This window comes from Microtus pennsylvanicus, chromosome 1, assembly GCF_037038515.1.
Source record: "Microtus pennsylvanicus isolate mMicPen1 chromosome 1, mMicPen1.hap1, whole genome shotgun sequence".
Taxonomy (NCBI): domain Eukaryota; kingdom Metazoa; phylum Chordata; class Mammalia; order Rodentia; family Cricetidae; genus Microtus; species Microtus pennsylvanicus.
The window spans coordinates 166,463,491-166,488,339 of record NC_134579.1 but is presented as its reverse complement, the minus strand read 5'-3'; the positions used below and the strand labels follow the sequence as shown (position 1 = coordinate 166,488,339).

The 24,849-nt window shown below is 44.0% G+C and overlaps 1 protein-coding gene across 1 annotated transcript in view; it reads left to right on the top strand.

The window, feature by feature from the left end:
* Ak9 (adenylate kinase 9) overlaps positions 1–24,849 on the top strand; it is a 117,814-nt gene that overhangs the window by 4,144 nt on the left and 88,821 nt on the right. Inside the window, exons 2-8 of the mRNA XM_075944961.1 lie at positions 1,254–1,381; positions 3,007–3,070; positions 7,325–7,377; positions 7,473–7,569; positions 11,070–11,182; positions 18,560–18,745; positions 24,203–24,331. Coding sequence (XP_075801076.1) covers positions 1,265–1,381; positions 3,007–3,070; positions 7,325–7,377; positions 7,473–7,569; positions 11,070–11,182; positions 18,560–18,745; positions 24,203–24,331 — 759 coding nt within the window. The 5' untranslated portion in view covers positions 1,254–1,264. The remainder of the gene's footprint in view (positions 1–1,253; positions 1,382–3,006; positions 3,071–7,324; positions 7,378–7,472; positions 7,570–11,069; positions 11,183–18,559; positions 18,746–24,202; positions 24,332–24,849) is intronic.

Genomic DNA, 24,849 nt, shown 5'->3' with positions numbered 1-24,849 from the left:
CATCTAGCTGCCACAGGAGAAAGACACAAGCCCCCAGCTAGAACCTTGCTAATAGCCCATGAGCCTCATGGTAAAATAGAAAATAATGGAAATGGGTTAATTAAAGATATAAGAGTTAGCCAGAAATACACTTAAGGTATTGGCCGAACAATATTGCAAATAATATAGCTTTTGAGTGATGATTTTATGGTCTGGGCAGCCAGGAACGAACAAGTGGCCTCCGCCAACAGACATATATCCAGGCAAAATACCAATGAACATAAAATAAAATAAATTAATTAAACAAAGAAAGAAACATAAACTTGGAGGAGTAAGGAGGTGAGAAGGATCTGGGAAGAGTTGGGGTAAGGGAAACATTCAAAATATATTGTATGAAAAACCTTTTAAAAAGAGAAAATTTAATAGTGCTAATTAGTATAGCATTTATTTAACATTCTATTATATCTGTTTAAATTTTTATGGTTGCTGGGCGGTGGTGGCGCACGCCTTTAATCCCAGCACTGCCTCTGGAGGCAGAGGCAGGTGGATCTCTGTGAGTTCAAGGCCAGCCTGGTCTACAAGAGCTAGTTCCAGGACAGGAACCAAAAGCTACAGAGAAACCCTGTCTCGAAAAATCCAAAAAAAAAAGTAAATTTTTATGGTTACATTGATGTGATGAAGGATATTGTTTTTTTAGTTTTCAAGAATTGGGACTTTAAATACATTCATAATTATTTCATTGTAATCAAGAAAAAAGTTTGTTATTTTTATTACTTATATAATATATTCATTGTATGGGTGAATTTTTTTAGGTTCAAATATGTGAATAATTTACAAGTGCTTGAAAAGGACATTAGATCTTTGTACAAAAAAACAAATCCAAAAGCTCACTGACCCAATTTATTTCTAATTTATTCCAACAAAAGCTGCACAGATTAAAATGTTCTGTAACAGACAGCAAGTTTGAAGTGGAAGACTGTACCCAGAACTCTCTTCAAAGCTCACACTAGCAAACGCTTTCCAAAATGATTTAAATATCAGCCTTGTAGAAATTTAACAAGTATTGCAACATGCATGTGTGTGTATGTATATATGTTTTGTCAATGTGATTGTTGGACGTGCTGACCTTTCTTTTAAACAGCTTTGGTTATTTTGTTTCTCTCTCAAACATTTAATACTATGAAATGGTTCCGGGGCTAAGTACATTCACAGAGTTCTTCCCCATCCTCCTGCTCCATCAACTGTACGCCTTCAGCTCTTCTTCTGTTTTGTAGTGTTTTCTATTATGGCGTCGGCAGAGAAGACAGAAGAATGTCCTTTTGCAGATATCTTTAATGAAGATGAAGCTGAGAGAAACTATTTGTTGTCCAAACCTACTTGCTTTATTATATTTGGAAAACCAGTAAGTAATCTCTTCTAACATTTGGTATTTTGTATTTTAAAATCTCAGTCTTATATTACCATACAAGAATGGAAATCACACAGTACGCTCATATTTTCTTTAGTGTCTGATAGATTTTCATAATATTACTTCAACTCTGATAGAATATTGATTTTGAGTTCTTATGCTAGTCACTAGAAGAGAAACCTAGGCTACACTGATGTTGGTTTTAATAGTATAAGGATATAACAACAAAACTCTGTACTTTGGTGATTGTTGCTGCTCTGTGATCTAAGGTTACTTCAGATTTGATTTGAATATAAGATATAGAAACTAGCCACGAGGCTCTCCAGATATAGGAGATGAACTGGGGTGTCTATGAACCCCAAAAGGTGCTGAGGGCAAATGGGAATGGAATGGATAAAATGTATGCCGTGGCCATGCTGAAGCATGCGTGGCAGCCCATGTATGGCACTTCTGTTGAACTTGTCTATATTGGGTTTCATGGTCTACATTGATGAGGACAACTGACCAGGTCTCTTCCTCAAGAGGGCACCAGATCTCATTACATGGTTGTGAGCCACCACGTGGTTGCTGAGAATCATTTCTCCAGTCCGAGGACAAATGGGCCTGTAGTGTATTGGAGAATCAGCTATTGTCTTCCTGACAAATGGGAAGAACCCAGAAGGCGCTGTTGTAAAATTGCTCACTTCTCGGCAGCTGGAGGAAGGACCTCAGGGTAAGCTCTGCCTTCAGCCACTGAGCTGATTGGCAGCTAGAGGTCTGGGCTAGTCAGTTAGAGAACCTTCCAGAACAGCCAAGGCCAAAGGAGAGCCTATCTTTGTTTTCATTTTTGATAGAAACCATAGGACAGGTAACCAAGAAACATTCCAACAATTTTTATTAGAAACCATGATTCTAAAACTATGGTTCTAACTATGGTTCTAAATGTCATCCCTGAGAACACCCAGAGGCAAGTATCACTTCACAGGAATGAGCTTGTAACTTTGAAACAGGATGCTCTCCAAACAGTCAGCTAAGAGGTTTATCTGCTCTTCAACACTGCTGTGTGAGCTGACACTGCAGTCACAGCAGTTTATGAGGCTGAGGCAGGAGGATCACAACCTTATGCTCTGCTCTGGCTGCAGAGTGAGTTCAAGACCAGCCTGGGCAACTTACAGAGGCTCCGTCTCAAAATAGAAGTGAAAACAGGGCTGATGATATTGCTCAGTGGCCAGGTTCTCACTCACATAGCCACAATATGTTTAGAAAAAAAAAAGAGGAAATAAAATTATTCAGTGGAAGTCACCAAAATTTCCCTTTTCTTTATGAAGAAAATAAAATGACAAATCTCAATATATTGTATGATGATTTATAATTAGAATTACAATTTTTGTAATATCCCGATGATGTATTGTCCTGATTTATATAGCTTCCTAATTTCCTTCAATAAAAATATAGATAAGCTCAGCGTATGTGGGATATGTAAGAAGTAGTGGAGAAAATGAAGTTCTAAACATATAGGGCCCTCTTTATTTTATAAGATAAACATTTATGTAACAATAAACATCAGTGGAATTCTCTGTATTGATGCCTCTGCTTCACCGTGAGTTTTGCTGGGTTTTAATACCATTTCTCTTTCCAAGGGGTCTGGGAAGACAACATTAGCCCGTAATATAGCACAAGCTTGGAAATGTATTCGTGTTGAAGGTAAATTTAATTTTTCCCTGTATTTAGTATGAATAATTCCAAAGATATGCGATATAGACTGAATAATGAATTCCAATCTAAGAGTCCATAATTACTGTTTTATCACGTTCCCTTCATCGCACACATCTCTACCTGCTGACTATCAACCCACTAATAGCATCACTCCAGTCATGTCTGTCAAATGCCTTTGACTCCATCCCTCCTCCTTTATTTCCATCGGAATTGTTTATATGTGTGCATGAGCATGTTCTTAGAGATGGTCTTCAGAGCATTTCCCAGAACTTTATTACCCCATTGGAAAAAGTATATTTTTACTCATAAATTTCCTTAAGTTCTTTGAAATATGTAAGTCAACAGGTTGGTACACACACACACACACACACACACATACACACACACACACACACACACACACACACACACATCTTCCTAACCAGTAAAGCTATCTGCTTCCTAATAGAAAAGTTTTTTTTTTTTAAAAAAAAAAGGATGAATAAGAAATCCATAAACAGAGGGACTGGGGAGTTGGTTCAGTCAGTGGTGTGCTTGCCACACAAGCATGGGACCTGAGTTCGCTGCCCAGCACCCATGTAAACAAAAGCCAGGTAATGTGGCAAACGCTCGCAGTCCTGTGCTGGGCAAGAAGCGACAGGAGGATGGCTGGAGCTCACTGGCCAGCCAGCCTAGCCCAAGTGACTGTTGAGGCCCCGACCCCAGTGAGACCCCGTCTCAAAACCCAAGGTGGACGAGTGCTGGGCTGCGCACACGTGCACACACACTCATCCATATGCACACGTGCACACACACTCATCCACATGCACACGTGCACACACACTCATCCATATGCACACGTGCACACACACTCATCCATATGCACACGTGCGCACACACTCATCCACATGCACACGTGCGCACACACTCATCCACATGCACACGTGCGCACACACTCATCCATATGCACACGTGCGCACACACTCATCCACATGCACACGTGCGCACACACTCATCCATATGCACACGTGCGTACACACTCATCCATATGCACACGTGCGCACACACTCATCCATATGCACACGTGCGCACACACTCATCCATATGCACACGTGCGCACACACTCATCCACATGCACACGTGCACACACACTCATCCATATGCACACGTGCACACACTCATCCATATGCACACGTGCGCACACACTCATCCACATGCACACGTGCGCACACACTCATCCACATGCACACGTGCGCACACACTCATCCATATGCACACGTGCGCACACACTCATCCACATGCACACGTGCGCACACACTCATCCATATGCACACGTGCGCACACACTCATCCATATGCACACGTGCGCACACACTCATCCACATGCACACGTGCGCACACACTCATCCACATGCACACGTGCGCACACACTCATCCACATGCACACGTGCGCACACACTCATCCACATGCACACGTGCGCACACACTCATCCACATGCACACGTGCGCACACACTCATCCACATGCACACGTGCGCACACACTCATCCACATGCACACGTGCGCACACACTCATCCACATGCACACGTGCGCACACACTCATCCACATGCACACGTGCGCACACACTCATCCACATGCACACGTGCGCACACACTCATCCACATGCACACGTGCGCACACACTCATCCACATGCACACGTGCGCACACACTCATCCACATGCACACGTGCGCACACACTCATCCACATGCACACGTGCGCACACACTCATCCACATGCACACGTGCGCACACACTCATCCACATGCACACGTGCGCACACACTCATCCACATGCACACGTGCGCACACACTCATCCACATGCACACGTGCGCACACACTCATCCACATGCACACGTGCGCACACACTCATCCACATGCACACGTGCGCACACACTCATCCACATGCACACGTGCGCACACACTCATCCACATGCACACGTGCGCACACACTCATCCACATGCACACGTGCGCACACACTCATCCACATGCACACGTGCGCACACACTCATCCACATGCACACGTGCGCACACACTCATCCACATGCACACGTGCGCACACACTCATCCACATGCACACGTGCGCACACACTCATCCATATGCACACGTGCGTACACACTCATCCATATGCACACGTGCGCACACACTCATCCATATGCACACGTGCGCACACACTCATCCATATGCACACGTGCGCACACACTCATCCACATGCACACGTGCGCACACACTCATCCACATGCACACGTGCGCACACACTCATCCATATGCACACGTGCGCACACACTCATCCATATGCACACGTGCGCACACACTCATCCACATGCACACGTGCGCACACACTCATCCACATGCACACGTGCGCACACACTCATCCACATGCACACGTGCGCACACACTCATCCACATGCACACGTGCGCACACACTCATCCACATGCACACGTGCGCACACACTCATCCACATGCACACGTGCGCACACACTCATCCACATGCACACGTGCGCACACACTCATCCACATGCACACGTGCGCACACACTCATCCATATGCACACGTGCGCACACACTCATCCACATGCACACGTGCGCACACACTCATCCACATGCACACGTGCGCACACACTCATCCACATGCACACGTGCGCACACACTCATCCACATGCACACGTGCGCACACACTCATCCACATGCACACGTGCGCACACACTCATCCACATGCACACGTGCGCACACACTCATCCACATGCACACGTGCGCACACACTCATCCACATGCACACGTGCGCACACACTCATCCACATGCACACGTGCGCACACACTCATCCACATGCACACGTGCGCACACACTCATCCACATGCACACGTGCGCACACACTCATCCACATGCACACGTGCGCACACACTCATCCACATGCACACGTGCGCACACACTCATCCACATGCACACGTGCGCACACACTCATCCATATGCACACGTGCGCACACACTCATCCACATGCACACGTGCGCACACACTCATCCATATGCACACGTGCTCACACACTCATCCATATGCACATGTGTACACACACTCATCCATATGCACACGTGCACACACAGTGCACACACATGCACACACACAACACTCGGGAAAGTAGAGCTGAACCCAAGGAATAGAAGAAAAGTTTCATCTCATATTATTAAAAATTAAAACTGATTCATATTTGTCTGACAAGTTGGTGGTGAAGCATTAAAATCACTGGCCTAACTGTGATCATAGTTGGCAAGGAGGTCATAGAACGGGCATCCCGAACACCACTAGTGAAACTGGGGTGCCATAGTTTTCCTGTGTGTGTGGAGAACAATCAGTAACACAGGACACACTCCATGGATCTTGGAAAGTTTCCTCTTTTTTTAAAAAAAGATTTACTCCTGTTTTAAGTGCATGAGTGTTTTTTCCTCATATATGAATATGTACCACATGTGTTACTTGTGTCCACGGAAGCCAGAAGAGGTCTTAGGTCCTCCGGAGCTGGAGTTACAGAAGGTACTGAGCCTCCATGTGGACCTTCTCCTTAGCCACTGAGCACCTCTCCAGCCCGTTTGGGTTTTTTTTTTTGTTGTTGTTGTTGTTGTTGCTGTTTTGTTTTGTTTTAAATAAAGAAGCTTAGAGAGTCTTAAAGAACATCAAGGCATCTATAAATTCCTAACGACTGGTGCCACAATTCAACTCAAGTCTTCGCCTAAGTCAAGCTCCTCCCATTCCCACCAGATTGTCTTCCATCAGAAAATGACACATTTACTAGAATTCTCAGGGCTCCTCTTTGAATCGGGGTTATCCATTTTCACATTTCCTGATGCGTTCTTTCCTTCTGTATGACCAACATAGACATTAATGAGAGCATGGCCCCGAAAGGATCTATACTGATAGTGCTGCTGTGCACTTCCGCATGTATGGGGCCAATCACACACACCCCCATTCCGTCCTCCTACTGTCCACTGCCCCCCGTGGGACACCGTCATCTGAGGCACAGCGGTCCGGTCCACTCAGATTTTAACCTGGTGGAGTGGCCAAGACAAGTTCCCCGCTTCTACTTTGGCCAACCTTAACGAATCGAACATGCATAAAGATGCTTTGCAAATTCTCAAGTGATATAGCCGCTGGTTAGCAAACATTCCGAAAATATTTCTAAGTTTAGCAGTCCGAATATTCGCTTGCACTCACATGTTGCCCTCGCGTTTCAGCTTTATCGGTTTTGGAGGAACACATTGCCACCGAGACTGAAACGGGAACTATGGTGAGCAAATCTACATTTCCAAGTTATGACAATGAGCCAGAAACTGTGAATCCCAGAGACTGTGCAGTAACGCACAGCGTCTGTGCTTCTTCTAGCTGCAGTCGCTGCTGATGAGCGGTCACAGCATCCCGGACGAGCTCGTCACGAGGCTGATCCTGGAGAAGCTCAATTCTCCGGAAGTCTCTCACTTTGGTAAGTGCCTGTGTGCGTGTGTGTGTGTGTGTGCGTGCGTGCCTGTATGCGTGTGTACGTGCGTATATGCATGCAAGTGTCTGCAGGGAAGCACCAACAGTAGTTTCCTGGATTCCTCTTTTGCATTGGCCCAGGAATCTTACAGCCCCTACTGAGCTGAGCATCTACGATGGATTCAAGTGCTTCTTTGTCTTTAATTCTCCAGTGTCCACCTTTGCTTTTTGGTTTTTTTGTTGATGGTAGATTTTCCAATACAGGGTTTCTCTGTGTAACAGCTCTGGCTGTGCTGGAACTCACTCTATAGACCAGGCTGGCCTCGAACTCTGCCTCCGGAGTGCTGGGAGGAGTGTGCCACCAACCTCAACTCTACTATCGATGAATCAAAGCATCAAAAAGGTGCACTGATCTTCTTGCGCCCACCACTTCTGGCTTCTCCTGTCTGCTCTCCTCTTCACCCTGCTATTGTAGTGTTTGTCAGCAGTCACTCTCTCTTAAATTTGTATCAATAAACCAAGATCCATACTAAAGCAAATTATTTATCACTATAGCATATCCCCCTTTAAATATAAACAAACAAGTATAAACAATATTTGGGAATATGGACGTAGTTATTTTTCTCTAAACTTTTTTTTGCTGTTTATTGGGTGAATTTTTTTTTCTGGGAGTGTTTACAGCAACCTTTTAGGGGGTCTTGTTTCCTCAAACCATATTGGTCTGGAAGCAATCCACAGGTTTTCATCTTTTATGGAAACAAAAGAAGAACCTCTTTTTTAAAGCAACATATCCTTGGACTCAAATTTTGGAGTCAAGATGATGGTTTACTTTAGCAGCCCATACAATGAAATGTTTCTCTGTACTTAGCTCCTTCACCTTCAAAAAACTCAAAGAAAGCACAATAATATACAAACTCTAGATTCTCTGTGTATATTTGATCTTTATGTGGCTTATTTTTTTACTTCTTTTAATTTATGAGTGTCTGTACTTTGTCTCTTTAAAGACTTTTCTTAAAATTATTTACCTCTTTTCCAACTCTCTATACTCTTTCTCATCTCTTTCCCAAGCCTATGTACATTTGTCCAACACTGTGATCCATTTAGAGTTTGTTTTTAATGTCTGAATCTGTTCTTAATATGTTATCTGTAATTCTTTACTGCCTTAAAGAGCTTTTAAAATGGTAAGCGGCTTGGTTGCAGCTGCTCTGGGTGCTGGCTCTGCCTCTCTCCACTTTGTACCATTACTGCCAGGTCTGGTAGGAGCTGCACTCAGCACTTCAACTCTAGAATGAGCATGCAGCCCATGAACCCTTTTAATCTGAGTAATAGCTAAATCTGCCATGCAGCACACTGCGGAGCCTGGAAATATCTCTGTGTATAGCAGCCAGAATCCACCATGCTCTCCCGCCTATGCTTGCCTAGGAGACCTGATCCTGCTGCCTGCCTAGGTGGGGAGCTCCAAGCCAAGGGCATAGTCTCAGCTACTTTTCTCCCAACCCCGAGTGGGCAAACAAACACTTGGACCCACAAATGACATTGGAATGCTCTGTTGCCTGAGTTTGTGCTGGCAGCACAGCCCAGGAAGCCATCTTTTTAAAAAGGTGTGACTTTTTTCAGACTACCAGTGAATCAGGAAAAGCTTCCTTAGGGGAGCTGTAGCATGCCACCAGTGGGGGAAAATGTAGTTAAACTTTATTTTTATGTGTCTTGAGTTTCTTTTTAAGCATTTTTAGGTTTTACATGGATTTAGTTGGCCATGTGGGCACTAATTTGTAGGAGAAAGGAGCCACTTGTATGTGGCACACACCTTTAATCCCAGCACTCGGGAGGCAGAGGCAGGTGGATCCCTGTGAGTTCAAGGCCAGCCTGGTCTACAAGAGCTAGTTCCAGGACAGGTTCCAAAGCTACAGAGAAACCCTGTCTCAGAAAACAACCAAACAAACAAACAAAAAAAGAATTAAAAATAAAGTATGGTGCAGTAAAAACTATATCACAGAAAACAGGAAAGACGCAACAGATAGTATCGTTCACCCTTTAAGTAGCTATCTCACTTTATTTACTTGTTATAAATTTTTTTGCTAAGTTCTCAAGGCTGAAACATCGCTTACAATTGTTCCTCAAAGGGGAAAATCATTAAAATAGCAGAAAAACATATTTAAGTTCTTTCATTTCTAGCTGAGGAATTGATACATATTTTAGTAATGAGAGAAAAGTTTCTTGGGTCAGCAAGTGACATAATTTTAAAGTGTATTGAGGGAACAACATGACGGTGGTACCCAAGACTCCCTGGGGAAACAACATGATGGTGGTACCCAAGACTCCCTGGGGAAACAACATGATGGTGGTACCCAAGACTCCCTGGGGAAACAACATGGTGGTGGTACCCAAGACTCCCTGGGGAAACAACATGATGGTGGTACCCAAGACTCATTGCAGTGAGATTTCTCCTTCTGTGTGGGGTGCAAGTCAATGAGTGTTCTAAAGCCCCACTATACTGTGTTAAAGGAGGAGGGCCTGCTAATTCATCCCGGCCTCCCAGCTAGCTTAGCCCCAAAATAACCACAAAGAAAACAGTACTAATTAAATCACTGCTTGGACCATTATCTCTAACTTCTTATTGGCTAACTCTTACATCTTAATTTAGCCCATTTCTATCTGTCTATATATCACCATGTGGCAGTGGCTTACCAGCAAAGATTCGGCATGTCTGACTCTAGAAGCGGCTCCACGATGTCTCGCTCTGACTCCACCCTTCTTCCTCCCAGCATTCAGTTCTGTCTTCCTCACCTACCTAAGTTCTGCCCTATCAACAGGACAAGGCAGTTTCTTTATTCATTAACCAAGAAAAGCAACACACAAAGGGGACTCCCACATCACTGTGTTCTGTTTCTTATGTACAAAGGGTACACAGGTTTTCATCACTATAACTACATAGATATTGTATGCATGTGTCCTACTATGTTATGAAAAACTAATCTAAAGATGAAAATAATAGGTCATATAAAAAGAGTCATATAACTGTTTCTACTTGAGTTAAAAGTATTAGCCTGAAGTTTCTTTCCATAAGTGTCTCATCTAAATCAAACTGACTTAGATTTTTAAAGAATTTAAAACATTTATTTACTTACTGTTACAGTTAAGGGGTACATATGCACACTATGGCGTGCATGTGGAGGTCAAAGGACACCTTGAGGGAGCTGGTGCTCTTCTTCCAGCCTATGAACCCTGGGGAATGAGTTCAGGTCATTGGGCTTTGTGACAAAGACCTTTACCCCCTGCTCCATCTTGCCTGTCCCTGACTTAGAATTTCTAAAGATGTTTCCTACTCCCAGATGGTGATTTCTTTCTAATCAGAAGAGAATCATTCATAGCTACACTTCATGTGGTAATAACTTAAAATTCACAACAGATAATTTTATAAATTTTACTTACTTGTTAATATTTTATAAATTATAATAAAGCTGTGCTCTCACTCAGTGATATTATAAATTGTTACATATTTTACAGGTTACATCATCACTGAAATGCCATCACTCGCACAGGATACTGTGACCACTTTGAAGCAACTGGAATTTGTTAAAAATTTAGAATTGCAACCAGATGTTATAATCAATATTAAGGTAAGTGTTAGAGGAGGCCGCTTGTTCGTCCCAGCTGCCTAGAACCAAAATAACGACACAGAAACTATATTAATTTTAAAACAATACTTGGCCCATTAGCTCTAACTCTTACATCTTCATTTAACCCATTTCAAGTAATCTGTGCATCACCATGGGGTAGCGACCTGCCAGCAAAGCTTCAGCACGTCTGTCTCCGGCAGCTCAATGGCTTCTCTCTAACTCCGCCTTCCTCCTCCCATGCTATAGGCCACGCCAGTTTTCTTCATTCATTAACCAATAAAATCCACATATAGACAGAAGGACCTCCCACACCAGTTAAAGATATTAGTTGCTTACTGAAATAGCAAATCTTTTCTTTTCAGAGAACTTGAGTTCAAAGAATGCTTTCATACTTAAAGTTTATTTTACTTTTAATAGTATGTCTGTATGTAGGCTTGTACATGTGAGTCAGATGCTTAAGAAGGCCAGAAGGGGGCATCAGATCCCCCAAGTCCCCAAGGCTAGAGTTACAAGCAGTTGTGAGCCACCTGATGTGGGTGCTGGGACTTGAACTTGGGTCCTCTGCACAAGCAGTACATGCCCTTAAGCACTAAGTCATGGCTCCAGCCCAGGCTTTCTGGGTAGTTATGGAAACAGTCATTTATGTATCACACTTCTGGGTTTCTGCTCCTGAAGCTCCACCCACCAGAAACATCTTTGCCCCATCACCAGACGTCATCATAGCTAACTTTTGTAAGGCAGTGTGGGCATCATCTCATCAGAACTCGCCCTGGCAGCCTTTCCCTCACTGCCACCACACAGACACACATACACACATTCCCTTACCACTCAGTTGTTTATTACTTCTCTGTGAGCCTTCCCTGTTTCTCTCTTCTCTAATATTCCTCACCTCTCTGTATATCCTTCACAACCCCTACATGAGGGTATAATCATGACTCACCCATAAAAATTCCACCTGGTACACCACATGGCACCTAATCACTTCTAATAACTTTAGCAATTAAATAAAAGATTAGGCAAATGACTCCTATGTATAGTGTTGAGGCACACTGTATGGCACTGATCAAGTCAGGGTTGGATCGTATTTTCAATTCTCCTCTTTATCTTCTACTGGAATTTGACAGACTGCTTAGATGCCTCTATTCCCTCTTTACAAAGATGGCAACAGCCACTTCATGGTCTTGTGATCAGAATTTGATATGACATTGTCTACTTGTTTTGTGAAGATGGAAGGCAAGCTTTGGTGTTCAGACGCTGAGAGTTTATTATTGGGGACCTCTGAGTGCCAGCCTCAGTGCCCCCTCAGGGTTCAGAAGAAGACTCACAGCAGGCACAGGACCTAGAAGGATCTGAGGGTGCAGTGAACTCTCCACTGCATACTTTTCTGCACCAGTTTCTTTATTCCTTTCCTGCTGTTCTCCTCCTGTTCTGTAAAGTTTCCAGTTTAGATACACACGCAGAACAAAGACAACTCTCTAAGCTTGGATGCCCCTTTATCTTTGAAGGCCCCAAACATGATCTATATAAAAGACTCCTTTCCTGACTGCATGTCCTGCCAAATGGAAAACAATTGCAGGGAGGTGACCTCCAATATATCTCAGGGAACAGAACAGAGATATGGCTTTGGGAACCAAGGTTTCTGGCTATGTGACCAAATTCTCTCACTGGAGGTCTCATGGGTGGGGGAAGTCATCCAGTAAGCAAAAGAACAAGGCAGGATTTTCAGTATCCACAGTCCTGGTGGGACAAATAGATCCAGTTATGAAGCAAGTCCCAGTACATATTCTGTATATGAGAACTATATAGCTAAATGAAAAGTCATCTACGTGACTACCCACAGATATATGTGCCCGTAAGATTGAGATGCAATCATGGGATTACATATACACATCACATGAGATTATACATTACAATGCAGGTATAGGGAAGACACCAAGCTGCTTCAGCAAAAGAGAACAACAGCTTTCAGAGTTGATGGTGCTGCAGACCTTGTCTGGACAGGATTAACCTCCATCAGATAGCCACACTTCTAGTGTATTAACATCTGAACACTAGCTGCCACCTGCTTCTCATGGCCTGTGACTCAAACAGGTGAAGACTGACAGCTAAGTTCACCCTCTGACTTCCACAGGTACATTGTGGCAAGTACATGCTCACATATACACCTGACTTTAAAAAAATCTGAGGGCTTTATGAGGGTTCAAAATAGATTTGGTCCTCAGCTCTGATATTGAGACTCAAGGATGTGTCAGCTCTGAGAGAGGAAGCCTTCTAATGCTGAGTGTGCTGTGTTCTGTAGCCCTGCCACTGCTAATGGGCAGGCGTGAACCAAAATTCTGAGCAGGCCAGGTGTGATGATGCAGGCCAGGTGTGATGATGCAGGGCAGCTGTGGTGATTCAGGGTCAGGTGTGATGATGCAGGGCAGCTGTGGTGATGCAGGGTCAGGTGTGATGATACAGGGCAGGTGTGATGATGCAGGCCAGGTGTGGTGATGCAGGGTCAGGTGTGATGATGCAGGGCAGCTGTGGTGATTCAGGGTCAGGTGTGATGATGCAGGGCAGCTGTGGTGATGCAGGGTCAGGTGTGATGATGCAGGGCAGCTGTGGTGATGCAGGGTCAGGTGTGATGATGCAGGGCAGCTGTGGTGATGCAGGGCAGCTGTGGTGATGCAGGCCAGGTGTGGTGATACAGGGCCAGTTGTGGTGATCCAGGGCCAGGTGTGCTGATGCAGGGCCAGGTGTGGTGATGCAGGCCAGGTGTGGTGATGCAGGCTAGGTGTGGTGATGCAGGGCAGCTGGGGTGATGCAGGCCAGGTGTGGTGATGCAGGCCAGGTGTGGTGATGCAGCCTAGGTGTGGTGATGCAGGGCCAGGTGTGGTGATGCAGGGCAGCTGTGGTGATGCAGGCCAGGTGTGGTGATGCAGGGCCAGTTGTGGTGATCCAGAGCCAGGTGTGCTGATGCAGGGCCAGGTGTGCTGATGCAGGGCAGCTGTGGTGATGCAGGCCAGGTGTGGTGATGCAGGTCAGGTGTGTGATGCATGCAGAAGAATCAGAAGTTTGAATTTAGGCCTAGACTATGTAATAAGACAAAAAAATCCAATCAAACTTGAGAATGAGAAACATAAGAACATTTGCTACAGAAAAAGAAGATAAGTTTCATTAACTAAAACCAAACATAATGTCCAAGGCAGTAAAGTACAAATTACATAAGAAACTGAACTGGTAAAAAGAGAGCACACAGGCCAAAGGCCCCAAATGCTTACTACATTAGAGTGCTGAATTTGGCTCTAATTTTCCTGATTTCATTCCTGTTTTGACAAAATACCCTGATAAAAGCCAGGGAGAAAGCTTTTTTTTTTCTCCAATTCTAGGTAAGGCCTCTGCTTGGTTTTTATTTCCAGCTTGGCACAAAGTAGAATTTCCTGGGAAGTGGAAACAGGACTCTCAGTTGAGGAATTTGTTCATCTCAGACCAGCCTGTAAGCCTGTCTGTGGGGCATAACTGATGCAGGAGGTTCCAGCCCACAGTGGGTAGTGCTATCCCCTGAGCAGTGGTTCTGAAAGACCTCTGGATCGGGGAGACTCTCACTCAAGTCTCACTATAACACGCCCCCAAGGAACTCACGAGAGACAGTCCTTGCTGCAATCACAGGAAGTTTATTGACAGGACAGGAACCAGTGCACTGGGGCCAAGACTCATAAACCACACCGGGGACAGGGGAGGAGTTCGACCTTGAGTAACTGGGAGAAGGGGTTTTTAAGGGAAGAAACCACAACCCAGTAATCCAAAGTGGGTAGGGAGGGCGTCATATAAATTCCGAAAATACCAGTGATGATCACAAGGGGGCAACTCCCTGTTTCTCAAGATTATTCTCGATTATAATCAGCTAGTTTCTGAATCAGAGTATTCCAAAAATACCAGTGATAATCACAAGGGGGTAACTCTCTGTTTCTCAAGATTATTCTCAAGATTATAATCTAACTTTATCTTCAGCTAGCTCCTGAAACAGAGTCACTGAACCTAGATTTTTGGCTCTATTTTTCCTGCTAGAGGGGTCTGGATTTATCCAGGTCTTTCAGTTCTGGTCTCTATAAAAATGCCTGCTGAGCTCTGAGTCAGAAAACAGGCCAATCTGCAGCTTCCTCCTAGTTTCTGCTCTATGTTCTTGCCCTGACTTCCTTCGGTTGGGTAATGGACTGTTACCTGGAAAAAATAAGCCAAACCCTTTCTTCCCTGAGGCATTTTTTGCTCATGGTTTTTATCACAGCAATAGAAAACAAACAAGACCCTGGTCCAACCTGGCAGGAAAGTCAATGCAGCCAGAACTGAAATACCTAGGTGTCCCACTTCCAGTCAAGAGTGGAGAGAAACAAATGTGGGCATGTCTACTGTTCAGATAATGTCCTGTTCACCTCTGTGGTTCAGGACTCAAAGCTGGGGATGGGAGGCAGCTAATTTCAGGCTGGGTTGTCCCATTTCCCCATCAATTAGAGCAATCAGAACTATCTTTCACTAACATGCCCAGAGGCCAATTTTATCTAGGCAGTCCACAGGTCTGTTTTCCCAGGTAATTCTAGCTTGGTAATTCTTCCCAGGTAATTTAATTTGACAATTAAAATGCATACTAATCTGAAGTAGCAGAAGGGGAATTGTGATTAGTTATTAGTCAGGAGAAAAGCCATTCCTCAGAAGAATAAGTCTCCCAGGTCAGATAAGAGAATTGTTCTATAGACATCATAAAGGAGAAGGCTCTACAGAGGGAAGGAAGTTCTTAACTTTGTTCCTTTTTGCCCCAGTAAATAAATACAGCCCAGGGCAACATAAGCTTCTCAATAGTTTGGGGTTAGCTGAAAAAAAAAAAAGCTTATGACTTCTAATGCCTAGAAGTTTACAGCCTAGGACCCATGATGCTCAGAACACCCATAAATCTCTTTCAATCATATGCAAAAAATATGTGTATGTGTATCTTCTGATGCAAACTGTATGGCTTCCATGATACTTTTTAAAGGGGTCTGTACCACAGAGAACACTTACGGTCAGCAGGCAACTAGAGCAGGTTCTCAGAAAATGGTAGCAGTGTCCTGATGCTTGTTCAAATGCAACAGAAACTGTAGGAGTAGCATACAGCTTTTAGGCTGCATGGTCTTCCAAGTGATCCTCAAGCTTTCAAACTGTAATGGTCTGTCCTGTCCCTTTAAGAGAGAAGCCCCACCCACTCCCTCCCCCCTCCATCCACTAAGGCAAGCAGATCTTTGTTCCCTTTCCAACCTGAGTTCCTTCCTTTCTGTCTCTCTCTCCCAAAGAGGCAGCATCTGCGTCTCTCTCTTCTCCCAACTTCTCCCCTTCCCCCCTCCTCTCTCTGTCTCTGTCTCTCTCTCTCTGTTTCTCTTTCTCTCTCTCTCTGCTTGTCTCCCTTCTCCCCTTTCCCCTTTCCCTTTCCTCTCCATAACCCACTAAATAAATACCCATTTTCTCTGCATGGCATGCCTAATAGGCCTCTTTCTCTCACCTGCCACGCAGCTCCCTGCCTGGGACCGGCTGCCTTCGTGGTCTGCCGTGGTCTTGTGCCGGCTGCCCACTGCCACCACTCGGAGACCTGCAGTGTTTTGCCATAACATATGGTGCTCGTGACTCAGTCAGGCTCTCTCCACATTTCCTCCAGTCCTCAAGCGGGCCAGCTAAGGACACATAGAAGCCTGGGCTCAGGAATCTGGTTTCTTCACAACAGCTCTGTGCATCCAGCTTTGTTCATGGCTTCCGGCAACTGAACTCAGGTCGTCAGGCTTGCTCAGCAAGCAGTTTAACTCACTGAGCAATTCTCCGCCCCTTCATCTAGATTTTTTTAATTATCCAAAGCATTCAGAGCAGGATGGGCTGTCTCACTGCATCGTGAATGATAAAGCACACAGAGAGCTCAGGGATGGATGGGAAGATCATGTGATGCTGTGATGCTTTTAGCCTGGTGGTATTTCCCTGATCTGTAAAGTATCCGATTACTTCCCTTTGGGGGTGGCTTGCGAACTGAGAGAATCCATGCACATGGAAGCATCATGAAAGATGGAAGTTACCTGTACACTTTGGTTTGGGCTTTGGTTACCATGAGGAGTAAGTTTACTCCATTTGCAGAATTTAAAGGCTAGGTAACGTGATCTTACAGCTGCCATTTCTGAATCTTATGAAATATTTTGTCCATAAAGTGACAATAAATATGGCACATACATACATGCACACACACACTATGTATTGGCAGAAGACACAAGACTTTCTTCTTCATTTTCCTTCATTTTAGCCTCTTTGAGCTAAAATAATAAAATTCTGTAAAACTTTGTAGATTAAACTGATTTTCTGTTCTTTTTTTTATTAGTTTCACTATTCTGCTAGCTCTCTCCTATTTAAAATGTCTGATAATTTCATATATATTAATTTCAGACAAATAAGCCTGTTAACCAGACCTGTAAATCATGTACTGAAGTTTGCCATGTACTAGAATTTAATGCAAAATACCACCACTGTATTGTATTTGCTCAACTTTCAGGAAAATTTAAAATTTTTTGTTGTTTTTGTTTTTTGGGTTGTTTTTTTTTTGTTGTTGTTGTTTTGTTTTGTTTTTTGAGACAGGGTTTCTCTGTAGCTTTGGAGTCTGTCCTGGCACTCGTTCTGTAGACCAGGCTGGCCTCGAATTCACAGAGATCCGCCTGTCTCTGCCTCCCAAATGCTGGGATTAAAGGCGTGCATCACCACCTGGCAGAAAATTTTAAATTTATCTGGTGGATAATATGAAACAAGAAATAAAAGCTTATTTAAAAAATTTAAATTCAAGCAAAGCTGAAGTTTATTCAAAGAGGAGTGAAGCCCAAAGTGTTAGGGAAATCATGCCTAGGAAAGAGAGGTGTTGGAGAGATGATTCAGTGGTTAAGAGCACCAGCTGCTCTTTCAGAGGACTCAGGTTTAACTCCCAGCATTCATAAGGTGGCTCACAACCTCTGTAACTCCAGTTACAGGGGATCTGATGACTTCTTCTGGCCTTCAGGGGTACCAGGCACATATATGGGAAACAGACATACCTTAGGGCAAAACACCCTCACACATAAAATATAATAATAAAAACATTTTTTTAAAAAAAGAAACAATGATAGAAAGAAGAAAAAGCAAAGTTACATGTGTCTGAGCAATTCAGAAAAATAGACAGACTTAAGAAGCTTCATGTCTGAGGTTCTATAAGAGACCACACTATGAGGTGAGACTTCCTGAGAAGCAAAGGTACAGTATCTCATTCAAGGATAATTATCCCGCCTACCTCTCCAGGGTGGCCTCATGTGAGGCTGCCTTCCTAGAGAATGAAATGTGTGGACTGATTTAATCACATCGTTTCCACAGTGTGGCGACTATGATTTGTGTCAGAGAGTCTCTGGGCAAAGGCAGCACAGTTCCACAGGGTACATATACAACAGAGACCAGTGGGACCCTGAAATCATCGAGAGCCGCAGGAGACGGAAGAAGGAACTTCCCAAAGACGGAAAAGCTGAAGAGGAAGAAGAGGAAGAAGAACAAGAAGAGGAGGAGGTAATGTCTCAGGGTGGTCATTACCACATGACACCTTTGAAACCTTTTATGACTAAGTGACAGCGAGGGGAATGGCAGGTGCCAGAGAAAATGAAGGTTTTGTATATATATATATATATATATATATATATATATATATATATATATATATATATATTTAGTGTCTGGAGGAGATTGATAAAAATACCTCATGTTTTCGGAACTATTTGAATTTTAAAATACATCCATCATTAAAATTAGTATATGTTGATTGCACAGAACAACGGGTTTTGTTTTAACATTTTCACACATGCATACAATGTGCCTTGGCCTCGCCTACCATCCCCATCATTCCTATTTGATGACATCACCCCTCCCAATGGTCTTCTCTCCATCCAAAAACTCACCTTTCTATTTCAGGTCTGATTTATGTTTTTATCCAGTTCCATGTATGAGAGAAAACCATGCCGCTTTTCTTCCTGAGTGTAGCTATTTCACTTAGCACGATGAGGGTCTCCAGTTTTATTGCAACTGACATACTTGAACTCTTTATGGCAGAAACATACTGATGGGTGTGAAATATTTTATATATATATAATAAAATATATGTATATATGTATTATAAAAACACACACAGTACATTTTCTTTGCCCTCCACTAATAGGTGACCACATGGGCCGACCCCATGAACTTGGCTCTTGAGAGTAGTGCTGTAGCAAGCACGGGTTGCAGGAACCTTTTGCACACTGACTTTGATCCCGTTGCTGTAGAAACTCACATGTGGCACAGCTGAATTATGCAGTCATTTGAATTTTAGTTTCCTGAGGAACTTCCACATTGCTTTCCATAGTGGCTAGACTAACTTACATTTATTTCCACTAAGAAAACATAAAGGTTCCTTTTCTTCTGCATCCCTGCCAGCAATTTTGGTTGTTTATTGTCTTAATCTGAGTTGGGTGAGATGGAATCTCAGTGTAGTTTTAATTTTGATTCTCAAGGTCAATAAGATACACATTTTCATGTATCTTCCCCCATTTATTTATTTGTTTATTTATTATTTTTTGAGACAGGGTTTCTTCGTAGCTTTTTTGGTTCCTGTCCTGGAACTAGCTCTTCTAGACCAGGATGGCCTCGATCTCACAGAAATCCGCCTGCCTCTGCCTCCCAAGTGCTGGGATTAAAGGCGTGCGCCACCACCGCCTGGCTCTTCCCCCTTTCATTAAACATAGATTCTTTTCTCATGCAGTATAATCCAAATACAGTTTTTCTTCCATATATGTCTCCCAGCTCATCCCCACATCTGGGTCCTCTCTCTTCTGCCTCTCATTAGAAAAGAACAGGCTTCTAAGAGGTAACAACCAAACATAACAAACTATAATCAGATGAAGTTAAAATCATATCCAAGTTGGACAAGACAAGCCAACAGAAGGAAGAGCCCCCATAGGAGGCACAAGAATCAGAGACCGACTCATTCACACCCTCAGGAGTCCCATAAAAACACTAAACTGGAAGAGAGAGCGCGTGTGCAGAGGAGCCGGTGCAGACCCCTGTAGGCCCTGTGATTGCTGCTTCCGTTTCTGTGAGTTTGTGCTCAGTTGTTTTAGGGCCCCCCTTCTTCTGGTGTCCTCCATTCCCTCTGCCTCTTACTTTCTGTCTTTCTGCCTCCTCTTCCGTGGGATTCCCTAGGCTCGGAGGGGAGGATTTGAAGGAGATATATCTCATGTAGAGCAATGTGTTTCAAGTTCTCTCTCTTGGAGATGATGCTAAAAGGAAATCCCACACTAGCTCAGAATTAAGTATAATAAAGGGTTGTTTATTTAGGGGTAGACTCACAGATCACAATCCTCTGCTCTAATGGGGAACGGGAACCGAATCCAGCAGCCGGAAGAATGAGGGAATGAGTACTTTACATCGGCATTTATAATATAAGAGGCCATGCCCAAGTGGGCGGGTAACTTAAAGGATTTCCTACAGCACACACACACTCTCTCTCTGTCTATGGGTCTCTCTGTTCCCTTCTGCAGCAGGAGGAAGCCTTTCTGATGATGGCTGACAAGGCACCCATCTATGAATACAGGAGAATGTTATTAGGGGCCATTTTATTGTTACCTTCTTATTTTAGACCAGAAGTATTTGGTTTTATACTAGGTTCTCTGGGCTGTCTGGACTCTGGTTCTTAGTCACTCAAGCAATGTTAGATATGGGTTCCACCTCATGGGGTTCGTTTCTTCTAAAAGGTTTGTGCCACAATTGCCCTAGCATATTTTAGAGGCAGGACAGATTGCAGGTCAGTGGTTTTATTGTTGGGTTGCTGTTTGGTAGCCTGCAAAGTATCTTTCCGTGTCATTGGCAATGGCACATGGGCGTGAAGGTTCTATGTAGGTGCCAACTTGATCTCTCCATGAGCTGTGTGGCTGTTGTCAGCAACGGGACCTTACTGCCAGTCATACTTGGCCCTAGAGGGTACGGGTGATCCTGGATGACCTGAGAGGTTAAGGTCTGAAACTGGGGATGGTGTGACAGAGAGGTGGGGATCAATATGTCTAAAAGGGGTGATTTTAGGGATGCAAGGACCTTGAGGAGCTTTGAACCGTGTCTACTGTGTCTATACCCAGGGGTTGAGAGCTTCTTAGGGGTGTGTACTCTATTTCGATCATTCCTGATGGGCAGCTGTGATAAATGCTGCCATAAAGTTTACCAATGACCTCCATCTCCCACCTGGAATGCCATGGGTTCTTAATACTATACAAAAGATTCCCAAACCTGCATAAAAGGTAGAATGCCTTCCTGAATATGTATCATGTCTCCACCCTACCGATAAGGACAGCCTCCAGAAGCCTTTGGCCAGCATCCAGTAATCTCTAGTTTGATCACAAAGGAAGCCAGCATAGGTGGACAAGAATCTCCTTTTCGCCTCCTGCCGGTGGGCAGTCTTCAGATCCTGCCAAGCAAGGGGTCAGACTGAACTGTTGTGTACAGGATTCCTAAACCTTTGGGATCTTAACATAACAATGGCATCGTGGAGAAAGAAACCGGAAACCGTTTTCACGACCTCAGGTTACTGTCTCACACTTTGACAGCTTGCGTTTGGAACACTCCCTTTCACCCTTTCCTACACCCTCAGAACTCACTTAAGCCTTCACATTCTCAGCCTCTGTAACACTTCTTGTCCTGTCAGAACCTCGGGTATAACCATCTATTTACCAGAGACATGAGTAATATTATTGAGAGCAGTCCTTGCCGAACAAGTTCCTTTAAATCCGTGGTTCTCAACCTTCTTAATGTTACAATACTTTAATACAGTTCCTCGTGTTGTGGTGACCCCGACCATAAAATTATTTTATTGCCACTCTATAACTATAATTTTGCTAGTGTTATGAATCATAACGTAAAAATCTGATATGTAGCCCTAAAGAAGTTGCGACCCACAGGTTGAGAACCTCTGCTTTATATCCTTTTGTTTTGCTCTCCTTTCTCTCTGTCACAGTTAGATGGCACACCTGACACAGGACAGAGATTTGGGGGGACACCTTTAAACAAACATGCTTGGGTCTAGAGGAGGGGGAGTCATTACTCCAGAGCCAGCGTTCCAACAAAACAGAACAGCGTAAACCAACTTGAATATTATCCACATTCAAAAGACATTCAAATCCCTGCTAAACTGAATCTAGTGACCAGAAAGCCCAGAGATAAATTCTGAGCACTTGAGCACTGGCCGTCAAAGCCACAGTGGCCAGTGACATTAGCAGTGGTGGCTGGTGCCTGGCAGTCACAGAGAACGCAACAATAAAACCAATGAACATCGAACACACTCACATCACACACTCAAAGGAGACCAGTCCAAACCCAAGCATGTGGTGTCCCCCGGCTTTCACATGTTCTACCTAGTATGATCCATTTCTGTCTTGGCTCCCCGCCAGTGGCCAGCCCCGGAGGCTGACAGTTTTCAGAGAGGAAGAAGGAGGAGACCATGGAAGAAGACTGAGCCAGGCCATTGGTGGCTGGGAGAATCTTGCAGCCTGAGTAGCAGCCAGGGTGCTCCCTTATTTATACAGAATTCAGTAAGCAGGGATAGACTCCTATCATCTCTGTTCCCAGACATGTGTTTAACTTCCTCTTGTATATCTTTTAGTCATCACTGAATAACACAGCAGAGGTACCTTTTAGAGTCATTTTTCCTTATCAACCCCATAACCCAACTTCTAGGCAGCTCTTGCAGTTTCAAGTTTGCTAGAAAGGAAACCTCCAACCCAGTCCAGGCAGATTTCCATGTCCTAAGCAGTGTATTGTTAACCCTTTATAGTCAGAGTGCCCAAGAAAAATCTTCAGGCCAAAGCTGCTGCGGTTATCATTCAATTTCTGGCATAATACAATGTTTACATTTTATATCATTATGGAATTTATTTACATTTATCTAATCCTGGCATTCTTTGGCTCCTTGGCCACATGACAACACAGTGGCTTTGCAGGAGCTAACTTTTCTAAGAAAGGGAGGTCCTGACACGTCATTCTTTTATCAGTTTTTCACCCCGATTTTAGCCCATCAACATAAGCCCCTGTGTGGCGCAGAGGGAACTCCAGCCAATCTAAATTTGTTGTCGATATGCCACGCAATTGCCCGAGCATAGAGGAGAAAGAGGCTTGTACTTTGTTCTGATTATCTTGTTCAGGGGCAGATGTTTCAAGAATAGCTCAGAGCATCATAAAGGGGCCTCTGGCTTCTTTATGTGAGTCACAACCGCCAAGGCACGAGGAAGACTTTCAAGTAGATAAGAATATCTCCCTAAAAGCAGGAGGGGAACTATGTTCAGGACTTTCCTGGGGAAGTTTAGAGGCTGTACTCCTGGGAGGAGGCATAAATGATTCATAAGAATTTTTTATCAACCCAATATCCTCAATTATACATGTATTAACAACCTACCAAGTAGGTAACATGCAAGATTCAAAACCAAAAGTAGCATGGTAGCCAGGAAGAATGCACTTTGCTGCAAATGTGCATTCATCCAACTTCTCAACACGCTGTGCCTCTAGGCAGGCTTCAGAATTGTCTTAAAGTTCTACATCCTCAGTGCAGCCTGTCAGTATTGTATAGGAAGCTCCTGAACGGCGCTTCCGATTGAGTAGGCACGCCAGAGCTGCTCACTGGATGAGTGAATGCATGGACCACAAGCTCGGGTGTTCAGGGACTCCAGTTTCCCTCCGCCTCAAAAGAGATGGCTTTTCACTCAAAGATATCTTTTCCACTGTTCTGCTTATTGAGAACAACAACAAAAAAAATTAGCAAGAATCAAGTTGATTTAAAGTTCGGTTTCCAATGAAGACTCCCAGGAGTGCTCCTTCTTTAACATCTAAGGTCCTCAGTGTCCATCCTTCCCCCCAAGTGTCCGAGATGGTGCTCTGAGATGCCCCTCATAGATTAGATAATAATTTCCCTAAAGATATCAATTCTGCCTCTCCCTTCTATGTTACCCTTTTTAGGCATTTATGGCTGAAATGCAGGTGGTGACCGAAATTCTTCAGTACCTGGTTCAGAGACCTGAGGATTTCCTGGAGAACATTGAAAATACTGTGAAACTGTATAAGGACATCCTTCTTAGTGCTTTAGAAGTAAGAACGAGACCTTGCTAATGTGGGAATGTTGATGCTTGTGCTTTGTCTGGGGCTAAATGATTTTCAAGTGTCTTTTCCTTTTTTTAAAAAAAAAGATGTACTTATGAGAGAGAGAGAGAGAGAGAGAGAGAGAGAGAGAGAGAGAGAGAGAGAGAGAGAGACTGCATGCGTGTTTATGTCCACATGTTTTCCGGAGCCTGTGATGGCTGGAAGAGGGTACAGGAACCTGGGCTGGAGTTGCAGGCAGTTGTGAGCCGCTGTGTGGGCAATGGGAACTGAACTCAGGTCCTCCGCGAGAGCAGCAGTACTATGAACCCCTGAGCCATCTCGCCAGCCCCCAAGTCTCTTTTTCTCCCAGGCATGGTAATTTTACTCCTACAAAGCACCTCTGTGCTTCTCGGGATACATTAAATACGTTTTTCCAAAGTCACTAGGCTGTTTGCAGAGATGGGAGTATGAATGTGGACCTCACCAGCAAGACGAAAAGTTAAAACAGATCCCCCTCTTCAACTCAG